Source organism: Wolffia australiana, chromosome 12, assembly GCF_029677425.1.
Source record: "Wolffia australiana isolate 7733 chromosome 12, ASM2967742v1".
Lineage (NCBI taxonomy): Eukaryota > Viridiplantae > Streptophyta > Magnoliopsida > Alismatales > Araceae > Wolffia > Wolffia australiana.
This window is the reverse complement of record NC_135846.1, coordinates 1,999,356-2,016,012: the sequence shown is the minus strand read 5'-3', so window position 1 is coordinate 2,016,012 and position 16,657 is coordinate 1,999,356. Positions and strand designations below refer to the sequence as shown.

General features: G+C 39.5%; 2 protein-coding genes across 2 annotated transcripts; both read left to right on the top strand.

Moving 5' to 3' along the window:
* The first annotated feature begins 383 nt into the window (after nt 1-383).
* Nucleotides 384-2,010, top strand: LOC144710388 (uncharacterized). Its single transcript, XM_078584134.1, has one exon. It carries the CDS (start codon nt 470-472, stop codon nt 1,961-1,963), a length of 1,494 nt encoding a protein of 497 aa, XP_078440260.1. The 5' UTR covers nt 384-469; the 3' UTR covers nt 1,964-2,010.
* A 66-nt stretch (nt 2,011-2,076) lies between these two features.
* On the top strand, nt 2,077-4,035 carry LOC144710578 (uncharacterized). Its single transcript, XM_078584388.1, has one exon. It carries the CDS (start codon nt 2,179-2,181, stop codon nt 4,033-4,035), a length of 1,857 nt encoding a protein of 618 aa, XP_078440514.1. The 5' UTR covers nt 2,077-2,178.
* The last annotated feature ends 12,622 nt before the right edge of the window (nt 4,036-16,657 follow it).

The window sequence follows — 16,657 nt, the reverse complement described above, 5'->3', positions numbered from 1 at the left end:
GTGTAGAATCTTCCGCATTTGCAATTAACCAGGCCAGTAATTGGGACTACGTACTATCCTCTTTAATGGACTACATTTGCTCGATGAATAAAACTATTTTTAAAGGCCTGGTAAGTTTTCATAAATGCAAATTTCACTACCCTGCTGAATTTTTAATCTACATTACGAGATTTCGAATATATGTCAGACTTATTGATTTCCGAATCTGTCTTTCTTCTGGAACTGTACCAACGGCTTATGATGTTTCCCCCCACCCGAATAAATGTTCGGCGCACATTTGCCAACTCTTTTCTTTAGGAAATGTGGAGAAAATGAGATTCATCTCACTGGGTAATTAATTGTCAACGGGAAAAACAAATTACTACTTTTGCGCTCCTCCCCGGTTCTATTATGTCTCTACACCCTTTCCTGTACTCCATTTAATTATCTTCCCCTCTGCCTAATCTTCAAAACTTTTAGTAGGTTCACAATGTCAACCGTTACTAGTGGCAACCGTCGGGCCGAAAGAATTGCATATCTTCGATCAACAAGATCAACAAATGTGAATACACTACTCGCCGCTACCCGTAATGTGAAAGATGTTCAACCACATTTCCTCGGAGTCATGAATGCATCATGTGCTTCGTGCGACGCAAAGTTTTGGATACAAGAACGCAAACCTGGTACAAGTCAGCAGAACCCTGTGTTCCACTTATGTTGCAGGGATGGTAAATTCACATTGCCAACATTCCCCAGCCCGCCATCATTGCTTCTCGAGCTGCTTCAGGGCACGACAAATGAGTCAAAACACAACCGCAATTTCATTCGAGCTTATAATTCAGCTTTCAGTTTCACATCGAGCGGTGCAAATTTTGACCGTACCCTGGCCGACAATTGTGCCGGTGTGTACACTTATCGAATCCAAGGTGCTGTCTACCATCAGATTTCAAATGCTTTGTTGCCCCCTATTGGTCATGCTCCCTCTTTTGCTCAAATCTACATCTATGACACAGACTATCAAATAGAACGACGATGCTCAATCTTCCCTGATTTACATCGCAGCATCCTTGAAAAGATCCAGCACTGTCTACATGTGGCCAACCCATTTGTTACTCAATTCCAAGCAAACGACAAACAAGCACTGCTCACCGCATCCACCCAAGAATTCGAGCTACGGATTGGAGAGCCTTCCATCCCGGACAGATGTTATGATCAACCCAACGCCTCTGAAATTGCTGTTCTTATGACTGGCGATGGACATGAAGGAGACGGAAGGCGCAGCATTGTTCTTCGCAAGCGTGGTGGAGGCCTGCAATTCGTTAATCAGCTGAACGGATATTATGATCTGCTCCACTTTGTGTTGCTATTTCCCTACGGTAGTCCAGGGTGGAGCCTACAGCTAAAGGAAAGCGCCCATGTGACAATGAATCAATTCTATGCCTACCACTTCATGGTTCGTGACTCTTCAACAGTGCTTCATCTTTCTGGCAGGCTTTTTCAAGAATATCTTGTGGATGTTTACGCAAAAGTTGAAGAATCACGATTACATTGGATTCGATGCAACCAGTCAACGTTGCGTTTGAGTCTCTATCGAGGGTTGGTTGATCAAGTTGCCACAGATAATGTTGCTATGCCAGCGGGGAGGATGATCATTCTCCCACCTTCTTTTACAGGCGGCCCACGCTACATGCAAGGGTTGTACCAGGACGCTATGGCCATCGTGAACACGATCGCATCCAAGCAAGAGTTTCTCCAACTTCCGCTATTACAGACTTCGGCATTGGCAATAATCCTCAGAATAATCCACAAGATGAAGCCCAACAATATCTACACGCACGATACGTATCTGCATCAGAGGCATTCTGGCGAATCTGCAAATTCAGTATGCAAAAAATGTATCCAACTGTTTTTGCCTTACAAGTTCACGACGAGAATATGCAAACAGTGGTGTACGCAGAAGGAGAAACAATTACTGAAGTCATAGATAGGTCTGAGCGCACGCCCCTCACAGAGTGGATGCTTTACAACCGTGAGCATACGCAAGATAATCTAGCCAAGCAAATGTTGTATTGCGACTTCCCTTCGTATTACACGTGGAACGATTCTGCCCGACGGTGGACACGACGTCAATGACAACAATGCATTGGAAGGGTGCACTTTGTGTGCCCTCGCGACAGTGGTCGATGCTACCTCCGATTGATGCTTCATCATGTACCAGGAGCTACATGTTACGCAGATTTACGCACCATGGCTGGTATTGTTTACGACACATATCAGCAAGCTGCAGCTACTCGCGGCCTACTCCACTCTAATGCTGAGTTTGACAATGATCTCGCAATGGCATCAGGTGTCGCTTCTCCCCGTCAAGTTTGTGGCCTCTATGCGATGATGTTGCTTTATTGTGAAATCTCCAATCCACTTATGCTTCTCAGAAAATACCTCGAACCAATGTCAGAGGACATTCATTTAAACAGGCCGTCAGAAGACGCAGACCAGATACAACAAAGAGTAATGATCGCAATCGAGACAATCCTCCACCACAACGGATCTTCGCTCGCAGCATTCCCAGGATTACCCCAAGGCATCCAAGTTCAACCAATAGATGACATAAATAGGCCAAGTCATGGAAACACCAACGAGAATGCAGTCCTTAGTGCAGAACACCTACAAGGCATGCTAAATGAAGAACAAAGACAACTTTACGACGCTGTATTCAAAGCCGTTGCATCGCCGAAACGTGCTGAGGGGAATGTCTTCTTTGTTGATGGGCCTGGTGGATCTGGTAAGACGTTTCTCTATGCCGCTATTCTTGCAAAGATAAAGGCCTCTCGCCTCTCAGCAATGACGCTTGCAACAAGTGGTATCGCGGCGCTCCTCCTAGAAGGAGGGCGAACGTTGTACTCTACATTCAAGATTCCTATCCTGGTAACTCACGTCTCAACATGTGGATTCTCGCCTGATTCAATGATTGGCCACCAAATTCTGTCAGCAAGTATTATAATAGTTGAGGAAGCTCCAATGATGCACCGCCATGTTTATGAGACGCTTGATAGAAGTATTCGTGATTTGATTAAGACAGCCGACCCATATCTGGAAAACGTTCCTTTCGGCGGCAAAGTTGTTATGATGGGAGGCGACTTCAGGCAAATGCTTCCAGTCATACATAAAGGCTCACGCGCAATGATCGTCAACTCAGCCCTCAACCGCAGTGATGTGTGGCGCCATTGCTCCGTTTTTTGGCTCAAAACAAATGTTCGCGTTTCGCCAGACCACCGAGCATGGAGCGAGTTCTTACTTGCTGTTGGAGAAGGACGGGTTGGCCCAGATGTCTATCTCCCAAATGACATCCGCCGCGTCTCCTCTCTCTCCGATATCATTACCCAAGTTTATGGTTACTTTGAAGATGCCGACAGTCAATTGCTATCAAAAAAAATTTTAACCCCCCTGAACGAAGATGTGGTTGCAGTCAACAACATGGTGCTCGATGTCTTCCCAGGCGAGGCAATGGAGTACTTAAGCTTCGATGAAATCCCCCCTGGCGAAGTCAATAACGAATCACTGTATCCAACAGAGTTTCTAAACACAATTGACGATGCAACAATGCCGCTCTACAAACTTCGTCTCAAGATCGGGTGCATCGTAATCGTTATCCGAAACTTGAAGACATTACAAGGCCTGTGCAATGGGACTAGGCTGCGAGTGGTTTGCTTTTTTACAACAATGGTGCAAGTCAGTATCCTCAGTCAAGGTAAATTCTACGGTGAAGTCCATCTCCTACCACGGATTGCGCTCTACCCGTCTCAGTCAAGGCTTCCATTCCGATTCAAGCGCCTTCAATTCCCAATTCGACTTGCATTTGCAATGACAATTAATAAATCCCAGGGACAGACTCTTGACACAGTGGGGTTGTATCTACCGAATCCGCTATTCACTCATGGCCAGCTCTATGTTGCCCTCTCAAGAACACGAATCGGTCCAGCAGGAATCGTGTACTGCGATGGCGGCGCAAACCGCTCGCACGTGACTAATGTCGTTTACATAGAGATTTTCCAATGAGAATCTCCATTCTCAATTCCACTCTCAGGTACAGTCCCTAACTCGCTCTCCACCTCTTATTGCCATGATATCCCAAACTCAACACAACTTAAATTTATCTTACAGGAAGTGATTGCCATCAACGTCACAAAGATATACATCATTTCGACCAATATCTTCAAGAAAAAATAACATCGTACAGAGGAGGGCTCGTCCATTTATTCGCACCTCCTTCACCTACAACCAACGAACCAAGCAAACCCACAGGGTGATAAATATTACATAAATTACTCAACATGGTTTTCCCCATCTTGGGAGTACTTATGTTTGTCCTCGATCTATCTCTTGCAGAATTGCAGCGGAGTTATATGGCAAATGCTATGGTGCAGAGGTAGGGGTACTCAGCATGCGCCGGCGATTTCTCCTCCCTGCGTCTTCTTCCTCCTTGCTCCTCTATTCAGCACATGCGTCTGGTTCGTCCCATTTCTTTCCCTGCAATTCTTAATTCTATGTGTTGCCCGTGACCCATATGATGCTTCTTTGAGATGACTCTTGAAAGCATACTTGGGATGAGTAGGGATCTATGGCGCAAATATGGCGTTGGGGTTTTCTTTTCTGTGCACAACGGCGCGTTTTTCTATCATTTTGATCTCTACGAATGGCCATCTGTTTGTTGCTTTCTTTCCTCCCTAACATACCTCTACGCAAGGGAAATCTGTCAGTTTTCCCTGATTTCGGGTGTTCTTCTGATCTTCATCGATCTGTTTCTTGCAGAATTGCAGCGGACTTCTTTCAGAACTGATCTGGTGCCGAGGTAGGGGTCCTCAAAACTACGATCTTAGGTCTTCATCGACCCGCCGGCGATTGCTCCTCCCTGCCTCTTCTTTGTCCTAGCTCCTCAATCCAGCGCATCGCATCTGGTTCGTCCCCTTCTGATTCCCTTTCCCTTAATTTTATGTGCTGCCAGTGGCCCGTTTGATGATTCTTTGAGACGAGTAGAGATCTATGGCGCAATTGCGATCTTAACTCTATGGTGCAAATATGGCGAGCAGAGATCTATGGCAATGAGTAGAGATCTATGGCGCAAATATGGCTCCTCTATTCAGCGCATCGCATTTGGTTCGTCCCGTTTCTTTCCCTTCTTCTTAATTCCAGGTGATGCCCCTGTCCCATTTGATGATTCTTTGAGATGATAGTTCAAAGAGTAATTGGGATGAGTTGAGAACAATGGCGCAAATATGGCGTTGCGGTTATTTTGCCGTGCACAACGATGCATTTTTTTATCATTTCGTTCCATATTGATCGCCATTTGTTCGTTGTTCCCTTTCCTGTCAAACATGCTTCTACGCAAGGGAAATCTGTTGGTTTTCCTGATTTTGGGTGTTCCTCTGTTCTTGCAGAATTGCAACAGAGTTCTTTGGAAGCTGCTCTGCTGCTGAATTCATTCCTTTCAATGGTTGAAGAACCCTTATCATATGTAAGAAATTCTGAATAATGAGGGATTCCCTCCGTTGTCGCACTTGGTAGGTGCAATTTGCATGTCGCACTATGTGATCTTCTAAGTTCAAGAATTATCTCTACGAAATTCGAGCATTTAAACATTCCTTAGTACATCATTTTACGGCTGACATTGTCGAAACCAATCATTTTTTATTCCTCTGGGTCCACTCCAAGCGAGCATTACGAGCGGGCCACACTAGTCCCCCTAAAAAGAAAAGTGACTTACTATGAACATTTAAGGAGTTTTCTAATAGAGTTGAAAATAAGTTTAACTGTAAATTTAAATATCTACTGTCAGATTGGGGAGGTTAATCCAATCATTTAATTCGTTCCTCGAACAACATGGAATTATTCATCGAGTTACCTGTCCTTATACTCCTGAACAGAATGGTACAGCAGAAAGAAAGCATCGTCATATCATGGAAACTTCTCTTGCACTTTTAAAACAAGCTCATATGCCTTAATATTTATAGGACGAAGCGGTTGTTACATATGTGTTTCTTAGTAATAGAATGATTACGCCAGCTCTAAAAAATAAATCTCCATATGAAGTTATTTTTAAAAGTAAACCTGACTGAAATTTTTTGAGAACCTTTGGATGTCTCTGTTATCCTTATTTGAGACCTTATATGAACAACAAACCTGAGGAAAGATCAGAAACATGCGTCTTCGTGGGATATAGCTCAATGCATGTAGGTTATATGTGTTTTTCTCTCCAAACAGGTGAACTTTATACTTCGCGACATGTTTTGTTTTATGAGAATTCTTTTCCTTTCAATCAACAAAATTCCACAACAGGAATTTTGAGGCCATCTCCTTATTCCAACAAAATCTCAGATGTTCCCTCATTTTTTACTTTAAATTCTATTCAGGATGATATCACGGTTACCCCTGATTCACATTCCAATTCCGATCATATTCATGGTTATGGTTGTTCTGAACCAACTGACCTGTCCTTATCTCTAGTCAAAAATGATTCTCAATATTATCCTGATGTTATCACCAAATTTCCTGAAATTATGTCTACGTTTGATCAAAATCTTGATCCTAATGTTAGATAAAAAATCAATCCTATTCGAGACATTTATCAACAAGAAACAAACACTGATTCACAATCATATTCTAATCCGCTTAAAAAATCATTTTCTTGTTCGATTCGATATCCGATTCCGCATTGGTTGAATGTTTCCAAAAATATTATTTATGAGCCAACTTCCTTTACCATTGCCTCCAAAAATACAAATTGGATGCAGGCCATGGCATGTGAGTACAATGCTCTCATTCAAAATAATACTTGGGATTTTGTTCCATGAGATCCCAATCTTCATATAATTGGTTGCAAGTGGGTTTAGAAATTAAAATATAAATCCACTGGTGGCATAGATAAATACAAAGCAAGATTGGTTACAAAAGGCTACAATCAGCAAGAAAGGTTTGACTTCATTGAAACCTTTAGCCCCGGTATTAAACATACTACAATTCGTTTAATGCATTCTTTAGCAGTTAGCAATAAATGGTCTATACATCAACTTGTTGTGTCGAATGCATTTCTTCATGGAGATTTACATGAAAACATATTTAAGGAACAACCAGCTGGCTTGAGAGACAAACAATTCCTTAATCAGGTATGCCGTTTAAAAAAAAATCTTTGTATGGTCTAAAACAAGCACCACGTGCCTAGTTTACAAAACTTTCATCTAAATTGCATAGTCTTGGTTTTGCAGGATCCAAGACAGATAACTTTCATCTAAATTGAAACCAGAACCTCTTTTTATTTTAATGTATGCTGATGATATTCTTATTATGGGTCCGAATGAAGTTAGCATTTCTAATATTAATCGACTTTTATTTTCACATTTTGCTATAAAAGATCTTCGACCTGCACATTAGTTTTTAGGATTTGAGTTTATTAAACATCATTTTGGTAATTTTCTAACTCAATCAAATTACATCGTTTCTCTTCTTGAGAAATCTAATATGGAAAATTGCAAACCTGCATCCACCCCTTATCTTTATTCTGCATCAACATACTCATATGATTCATTAGTTGATGGCACTGTTTATTGACAGATTGTAGGAGCACTTCAATATCTAACATTAACTAGACCTGACATTGCTTTTGCTGTGAATCGTGCTTTTCAAAAGATGCATTCTCCAACTTCTAGTGATTGGAAATTTCCTAAGCCTTTGTTAAGATACTTGAAAGGTACAATCCTGAAAGGACTGTTCATATCCAGTGATTCATGTTTCACTTTGAATGCATTTAGTGATGTGGACTGGGCTGGTGACAAAATTGATCGCCGGTCCACAAGCGCATTTCTTGTGTATAAAGGTAAAAATCTCATCTCCTGGAGTTCTAAAAAGCAACCAACTCTTGCCAGATCCAGTACCAAAGCTGAGTACAAGGCTCTTGCTAGCTGTGCTTCAGAAATCCTTTGGATTCAATCTCTCCTTAAAGAGATGAATAGTGGACAGAATCATGCCCCGATTCTCTGGTGTGACAATATTGGGGCAACGTATCTTGCAGCCAATCCAACTTTGTATGCTCGAACTAAACATATAGAGATAGATTTTTATTTTGTTCCTGAGCAGGTCTCTTCCAAGAGCATTTCTGTCAAGTTTATCAACGGAGAAGCTCAACTTGCTGACTCCTTGACGAAACCTCTTCCAAGAGGACGATTTCTCCCTTTGCGGCTCAAGCTCAATGTCTGGGATCGACTGATGCACTTGACCGGAGTTTAAAGAGGAGTCGAAACTTGCAAGATGGAAGCCGCATGATAGGGATATTGAACAAGATTAGAGTAGTAATAAACTAGTTATACAACTATACTCTTTAGAGATTAGAGCGTTAGGATGACATATAGGTTCAAACATAGAGAAGATGAAACATAGATATAGTCAAACATAGATAGGAATAAATGTATGTAGAGTTATACATAGACAGGAACCAACGGTCAGAATTAGATATGGAGTAGCCATTATATCAATTATAATGGCTACGATTATAACAGAAAATTTAAATAACAGACTTAAAATGAATGGGTAAGATTAGATCTAGAGTAGCCGTTATAACAATTATAACGGCTACGATTATAACAGAAAATACACGTTACTACTTTATAGTATAAAATCACCAACTTTGTAGAAAACATTTCATGGGAATACAACGATTTTAAGTGTATCCCGTGTCCTTCTTATCCTCTCCTATCCTCACTCTTCTGTTTCTTCTTCTTCTCGAATCTCTTGAGGCAGATCAAAACTTTTCACCTCTCTCGCTCGCTCTCTCTCTTGATCGCTCTCCGTCACACATGCTTATTCCATCCATGCACCTATCCTAATGCCAAATATTTCCATTTATCAAATATACCATTTCTGAATTGGTTGTTGGAATCCGCGAGGAGGCGTTAAGTCCTACGATAGCCGTTAATTACGCACAATCCAAAGGCCAAGAGAGAATATCAGAGCACAAACCAAGTGTTTTTCTACCGAGATACACGCCCTTCATTTGCGGTATAAATAGTGATAAATTAGACGACAAAGAACACCGGCTGTACTCAGAGACTAACAGATTTTGCGCCAAGAGTTTCAATAGAGTGATGGGCTTGTGGGGGGCACATGGGTTGCCACACGAAAAAGGAGAGGGAGAATCTGAAGAAAAATACACAAAGAGAATGCCAACTGTGAGCCATTGCTAATTATTTGTGCTCGGAGAGATCAAACTGGGGAAGGCAATTGCTAGTTACCAATGAGTGTCCCTGCTGTGTCTGATGCAAATTCTTGTACGAAGGGAATTGGAGAAAATGAACCTGAAGTGGCTGAGTCTACATCACGAGTGCAACTCTAGCGACGAAGGGCTAAAGAACAAATAAAAATTAGTAAGTGAATGAAAGTCCCAGTGTAGATGTCGATGATAATTTCAGGGAAGGAGGAGCCGGGCAGGAATTCGAAGGCATTGTGATTCTCTTTGTACTCTTCCAATTCTTTTTACTCTATTGAATATTATTGATAAAAAATATATTGAGGTTTACACGGGAAGAGCTTATATGGTCTTTTGATGGTCTCTTCTCCGCAGAGAGGAGAACTAACTTTATGCGTTTAAACAATCTCTCTCTTTCTATCTTTCTCTCTCTCTCTCTCACTACTTCTTTCTCTGTCTCTCTCCCTGTCTTTATCGCTATCTCTGTCTTTATCGCTCTCTCTGCTTTTCTCTCTCTGACTCTCTCTCTGTTTCTATCACTCTCTCTATATATCTCTCTCCCTGCCTCTCTCGCTCTCTCTCTATGTTTATCTCTCTACTCTGTTTGTATATTTTTTCTATCTCTCGCTTTCTGTTTTCTCTCTTTGTCTCTCTCCCTGTCTCTCTCATTCGCTCTCTCTCTCTCTCGCTCTCTGTCTCATGGATTTGAGGTTAAAGGAAACGAGGACAAAATATACAAGTTAGAGAAAGTTTCGCCTAAAAGATTACATAAGTTTCAAATAAAGCATGGTTTTTATTTTTCAGAGAAGTGAAAACGAACACAAAACCTTTAGGACTACGAAATAAAAAGATAAATAATTTTATTTGTGATTGAAAATTCTTGGCTACCATTTCACCTTTAATATTTTTATATGTTTTTTATAAATTTTGGTTTTTATGCTTAAATGCATTTAGTAATGAATGCACATGAATAAATTCATGGATGCTAAAATTTTCAAAAAATTGTTCAGCAAGTGACTTACTATATTTAAATAATTAATAACGTAATTTATGAATCATATGCAATTAGTATGACAAAACATATAACTATTTTGAGGAGTATGGTGGAAAATAGTGCCAATTTAGAACACTAATGACATTATTATAAAAGCATTATTCATTTATAATCATCATTATAAAAGAATTAGTTCAAAATCTGTAAAGTTATTAGAAATGATAATATCAAGTGTATATAATATTGTGGCATGCGTGGTGAAAATGCTGAAGGAAGGAAAAGTATTCAGTTCATTTATTTTATGGATGATCTTTTTTTTAACAAAATTATTAATATCTATTCAGGCTGTCACTCTATGCTCCCTGTTTTTTTTTTTTTTTTTTTCTTAGACTCATAAATGATTTCATGTTTTCAAGCAATCAATTTAAAGTACTCATTTTCATCCATGAGTTATCTATTATCATGATTGAAAAATGAGTCCTTTGAATGGGAACTTTGTTTTTAAGATATGCAGTTGTTACAGGGAAGAAAACTTTATCTTAGAGGAAAGGTTGGTTAGTTCTTATTCAAGCCGTATGTATAGACACCTTTCCATAATAGAAACTTGTTGAATAGGAACTTTGTTTTTATTTTTACATCTGGATGTCATTTCATAACCTCTCAATGTAGGTATGAATCCATGCCCTTGACCTTTTGTTTTGGATGGAGGCAAATTTATTCCCTAAGTACAACACATTGAGATGGGTACAATTGTGAGTCGTTGACGTGAAGCAGCCAGTTCTCCTGCATAATTGTGACATGACCACAGCTGGCCGGTTATAAATCCCAAGAAAGTCTACTGTCACCGTCTGCATTACTTAGGAAAGAGACATGTAAATGAACATTTCCCATCAGTTGTCTTTTTATAAGTTTTCATAAAAAGTTACTTCTAAATAATAAAGACAATGAAAATAACTACTTCCTCATATGTACCAAGTAGTAGGCTGAAAACAGTAACTTAACAGAATAATATATCATTATTCGGATATGGCTAGAGTGCAAGACTAAATATTTTACAATTTCTATTCTCTGCACCAACTTATGTCTTATTGTTTGCATCAAGATCATCATCTATACCAAGCTAGGTTAAAAACAGTAACTTAATAGAATAGTATATCATTCGGATATAGCTCGAGTACAAGACCACATATTTTACAATTTGAATACCCTGCACCAGCTTATGTCTTCTTGTTTGTATCAACATCATCATATATACCAAGTGCTAGGCTGAAAACAGTAACTTAACAGAATAGTATATCATCATTCGGATATAGCTCGAGTATTTTACAATTTATATTCCCTACACCAACTTATGTCTTCTTGTTTACATCTACATCATCGAACATCATCATGTATACCAAGTGCTAGGCTCAAAACAGTAACTTAACAGAATAATATATCATTTTTTGGATATAGCTCGAGTACAAGACCAAATATTTTACAATTTCTATTCTCTGAACCAAGTTATGTCTTGTTGTTTGCATCAACACCATCGAACGGTCTTAAACTCTTTTACTGATTGACACACCAATTTGGCTATTTAATCCTGTCTATATGTTAATTAGGCAACGCTTATAAGATGAGAAATGGATAAGGACCAGCAGATGTCCTTTGTAAAAGAATTAAAGAATCATCCATACTGAATTAATACGATAAGTTTCTTGGGTATATAATAAGAAGAATTGAGCATGTTTTATCAATTCTTATGAGATTCAAAGATGTTAATATATATCCTAAACCCTATGAAACCCTGAAGTTTTTTAGAACAAAGTCCTAAATAAACACGATTGGCCCAAGATAACTATTGACTATTTGGGTTACTTGGGTCAAGTTGACGAGCAATTCAATTCATTACATTTATTGACAAGGAAATAAATGCACCTCAAATGGAATGCAAGCAAAAGTATCGTACTTCACAATTGCCATCATGGGTTGGAAATTCAGTTCAAATCCCTAAAATGTCTCACTAGATTGTTCAATGAGTGTTGTTTTTATGATAAATCAATACTCCAAACTCCATTTTAATAAATTTCTGTGTCTGTAAACTTCAAACTAATGAGACCGAAATCCATATCCAAGGAGGCTTGGTCTTACAGGAGTGGAAATGAAAATGATATTCTTTGACTTGCATGATGGTTGAAAAGACAGAAAAACTTGCAAAAAGATAAGTATGACTGTGCAAGATAAAGTCGTCGTAGGTTAAAAAATAAAGAACATACACAAACAAGTAAGTAGACCGGCTCAAAGCTGCATACAGTGCAAGCTGGAGCTTACTTAAATGCATCTAAACTCTACTCCAGCACAGAAGAACATTACTCATAAGAACCAGCATAGATTTCTTGCATGAAAATGAAAATGATATTCTTTGACTTGCATGATGGCTGAACACGCAGAAAAACTTGCAAAAAGATAAATATGACAGTGCAAGATAAAGTCGCCGTAGGTTAAAAAATAAAGAACATACACAAACACGTAAGTAGAACAGCTCAAAGCTGCATATAGTGCAAGCTGGAGCTTATTTAAACGCATCTTAACTCTACTCCAGAATATAAGAACGTTGATCATAGGAACCAGCATAGATTTCTTCTACTTGCATGTCTTGAGGCTAAAGCAACGACGAATAAAGAAACCTCGGCATTCTCGAGATCTAAATCCGCTACACCTGCATTTAGTTTAGCAGTTCCTGGTGCTTGTGCAAATCCCATCAAATCTCGTGCTTATAACGCTGCATATTAGGAGAGAACTTGTAACTTGCGGAGCACGCACTCCTTCAACTCCTGGAAGCAAACAAGGCAATATCAATACCATTGAAACTTGAATTCTAAGATAAAAAAGTACTGGAAGCGTTCTACGTTTAAATGGTATTAACAACAGAGGAGGATACATACAGTTTTATCCTCGTTGGTTGTTAATAGTATCTTTTCTAGTAACATCAAGAAAATGGTGAAGAAGGTTTTATCATTAAGTACCGGGAAGACTCAGGAGCCCAAAGAGGGTTGTTGAGAGGAGAGGAAGAGATAGGAGAAGTAGGATGGAGAGGAATGTGGGAAGAATAAGAAGAAGATATCGACTAGAAGTCCTGGAGAGAATGAATGAAGAAGAAAGAACCAGGAAGCATGAGGGAGACTAGGAGAAAGGGAGGCGGGGGGAGTTTTCCATAATAAAATCACAAAATGTTCTCGCGGGTACATAAGTAGGGTTTTCCAACTACGTGGGATCCACATTGACCGAGTTGACAACACTCCCCCTTCAGGCTGAGATGTTAACTAACATCCAACCTGACTAAAAAGATAAGCAGAAAATAGACTGAAAGGTAGCAACATCATGAGTCATCAAGAAATCATAGAGTTCCATTGTGGGTGAAGATGTTACGCAACTTCATTTTAGTACACAAGGAAGCAAATGCTGAGAGTTCACACCCTTTGTTAAGATGTCTGCAACTTGATTAGTTGTGCCAACATGTGTCAAGTATATAATACCAATGTCTTACTTTTCCTTTATTAAGTGACGATCAGTCTCTATATGGGTGGTACGATCATGTTGCACAGGATTATTTGCAATGTTGATAGCAGCTATCTCATCACAATATAAGACAAGTGGAGCAGGACTGAGTAGATCTAGTTCTAACAGAAGTGTCTATAGCCATAACATTTTACACACACGTAGGGCCATTGATCTATGTTTAGCTTCAGCTGTAGATCTAGCAACAACACTTTGTTTCTTGCTTCGCCATGAAACTGGATTCCCTTCGACAAATACAATGTATCCTAAACTGGATTCCCTCCGGTCGTCTTTGTTTCCTGCCCAACCAGCATCTGTGTAACATTCCACTTTCAATTCCTTGTCCTTCCAGTAAAGCACTCCACGACTTGGATTACCCTTCAGACACCTTAGTATCCGCATTACAGCATTTAAGTGGCGTGATCTTGGGTCATGCATATACTGACTAACCACATTCACAGCATAATTAATATCAGGGCGTGTGTGTGACAAATATATTAACCATCTCACCAAGCCTTGTTAGTATAATTTATCAGCCTTCTCTCCCTCGTTAAGTACCAGCTGATGATTCTGTTCTATAGGAGCATCAATTGGCTTACACCCTAACATCCCAGTTTCTGTAAGGAGATCTAGTGTATATTTATGTTGAGTGAGAAAGATACCTTCTTGTGTCTGTGACACTTCTTCCAAGAAAATATGTCAGTTGGCCATGGTCTTTAACTTAGAAGATTTGTGCAAGGTTACTTTTCAAATCTATGATTGATCCTTCATCATCACCCGTAATAATAATATCATCAACATATACAATGAGGATAGTAGTTTTACCCATGTGTATTTGAAAGAAAAGAGTGTGATCAACACTACTTTGTTGATATCCTATTCCTACAACAACTTTGTGGAAGCGATCAAAGCATGCCCTTGGAGACTGCTTCAAGCCATACAAAGATCTCTTTAGACGACATACTTTGCCTCTTTTTTGTGATGTATCAAATCCCAGGGGAATGTCCATATACACTTCTTCATGGAGGTCCCCGTGTAGGAATGCATTCGTAACATCAGGCTGAGATAGGAACCATCCTTTATTTGCCGCTCATGAGATAAGAGTCCATATAGAGTCAATCTTTGAAACAGATGCAAATCTTTCATCATAATCTAAACGATAAGTTTGAGCATATCCTTTTGCCACCAATCGCGCCTTGTATCGATCTCCAGTTCATTCTGGAGTTTGCTTTTTAGTGAATACCCACTTACAACCCACTAAGTTCTTCACTTCTGGTAGTGTAGTAAGATCCCATGTTTTTTTTATCAAGAGCATTCATTTCCTTAAGCATTGCTTTTTCCACTTCGGCTCTTCCCATGCTATTTTCCAGTTATGGGGAACCCTTATAGAGGATAGAGCTGCAATAAAACTTCTATGGGATGGTGTGAGGGCTTCGTAGGACACAAATTTTGCTATATCGTGCTTGTATCCAATTCCATCATGAGTTTCTTCCAAACATTGCTCCCCCTGGTTGCCACTCGGGGCAGCTTGAGGATCACATTGGAAACTCTGATATATCCTTTGAGGTTGATCTTTTGATGCTGGTGGTGGCTCCCCGATTGTAGTGTTGCTGTCGCTTGGAGAATTCCCATAAAATGGTTCATTTTCTCAAAAGTCACATCCATGCTCACATACATTTTCCATTCTGAAGGCGACCAACATTTGTATCCTTTTTGCATGGGTGAATATCCAACAAATATACATTTGATGACTTGATGGTCATGCTTACTCACAGAGGGTCGATGATCCCGTACAAAACATACAGAACCAAATACTTTCGGGGGCACAACAAAGAAATTGTTAACTTGCAAGAATTGAATGGGTGTTTTGAACCCTAGCACTCGGAGAGGCATACGATTAATGAGATAGGCAGTTGTGAGTACCGCCTCATTCCACAAAAACTTTGGAACATTCATTGAAAACATCAAGCACTGAGCCACTTCCAATAAATGTCTATTCTTTCGTTCAGCTGTTCCATTCTGGGCAAGAGTATTTACGCATGACGTTTGATGTATGATGCCAAGAGATAAAATAAAGTTTTGGAATTCCAGTGACATGTATTTTGTGCCATTGTCTTAGCGGAAAATCTTGACTATGGCTGAGTATTGTGTAGATATTATATTATAAAACGATTGGAAGCAAGTAAAGGCTTCATTTTTATGCTTCATAAGATACACTCAAGTGCAACGACTAAACCCATCAACGAATGTAATAAACCATCGATGGCCAGACATAGAAGGCGTCCCACATGGTCCCCATTTATCAGAACGAATAATTTCAAATGAGGATGAACTAGAAATGTGCATAGATTCTAGGTAGGAAGTTCTTGTATGTTTTGCGAGTTCACAAGCATCACATACTAATTTTTATTTTGCACAATTAGCAAACATTCGTGGATAAATGCCTTTCAAAATATCAAATGGTACATGCCCAAGTCGACAATGGTGCAAAATTTGTTCATGTTTAGGAGAAGAAAGTACTAATAACCCATGGTCGGTGCTGTCGTGATGGTCTCCGACATCTAGATAGTAGATTCCATTACGCATTGTGCTAGTCCCAAGTGTTCGCCCGGTTTTGAGTTCCTGAAGGATACAACGATCTTCATAAAAACTTGCAACAAAATGAAGATCACGGGTGAGGGCACTAATAGAGAGTAAATTTATAGGGAACTTCGGTACGTGCATAACCGATGGGAAAGTCATAGTATTAGTACATTTCATAGTGCCATTTCCAGAAATAGAGGCAAATGAACCATCTGCTAGTCGTACTTTATCGAGGCCTGAACATTTAGAATGCAAAATAAAGTTTTTTGAGCTTCAAGTCATATGATTAGATGCACCAGAGTCAATGATCCAGGTAAATAAATTATGAC

Bases quoted from the DNA above. Each gene is read 5' to 3' on its own strand.
- LOC144710578 (XM_078584388.1), top strand. From the start codon at position 2,179: ATGCTTCATCATGTACCAGGAGCTACATGTTACGCAGATTTACGCACC.
- LOC144710388 (XM_078584134.1), top strand. From the start codon at position 470: ATGTCAACCGTTACTAGTGGCAACCGTCGGGCCGAAAGAATTGCATAT.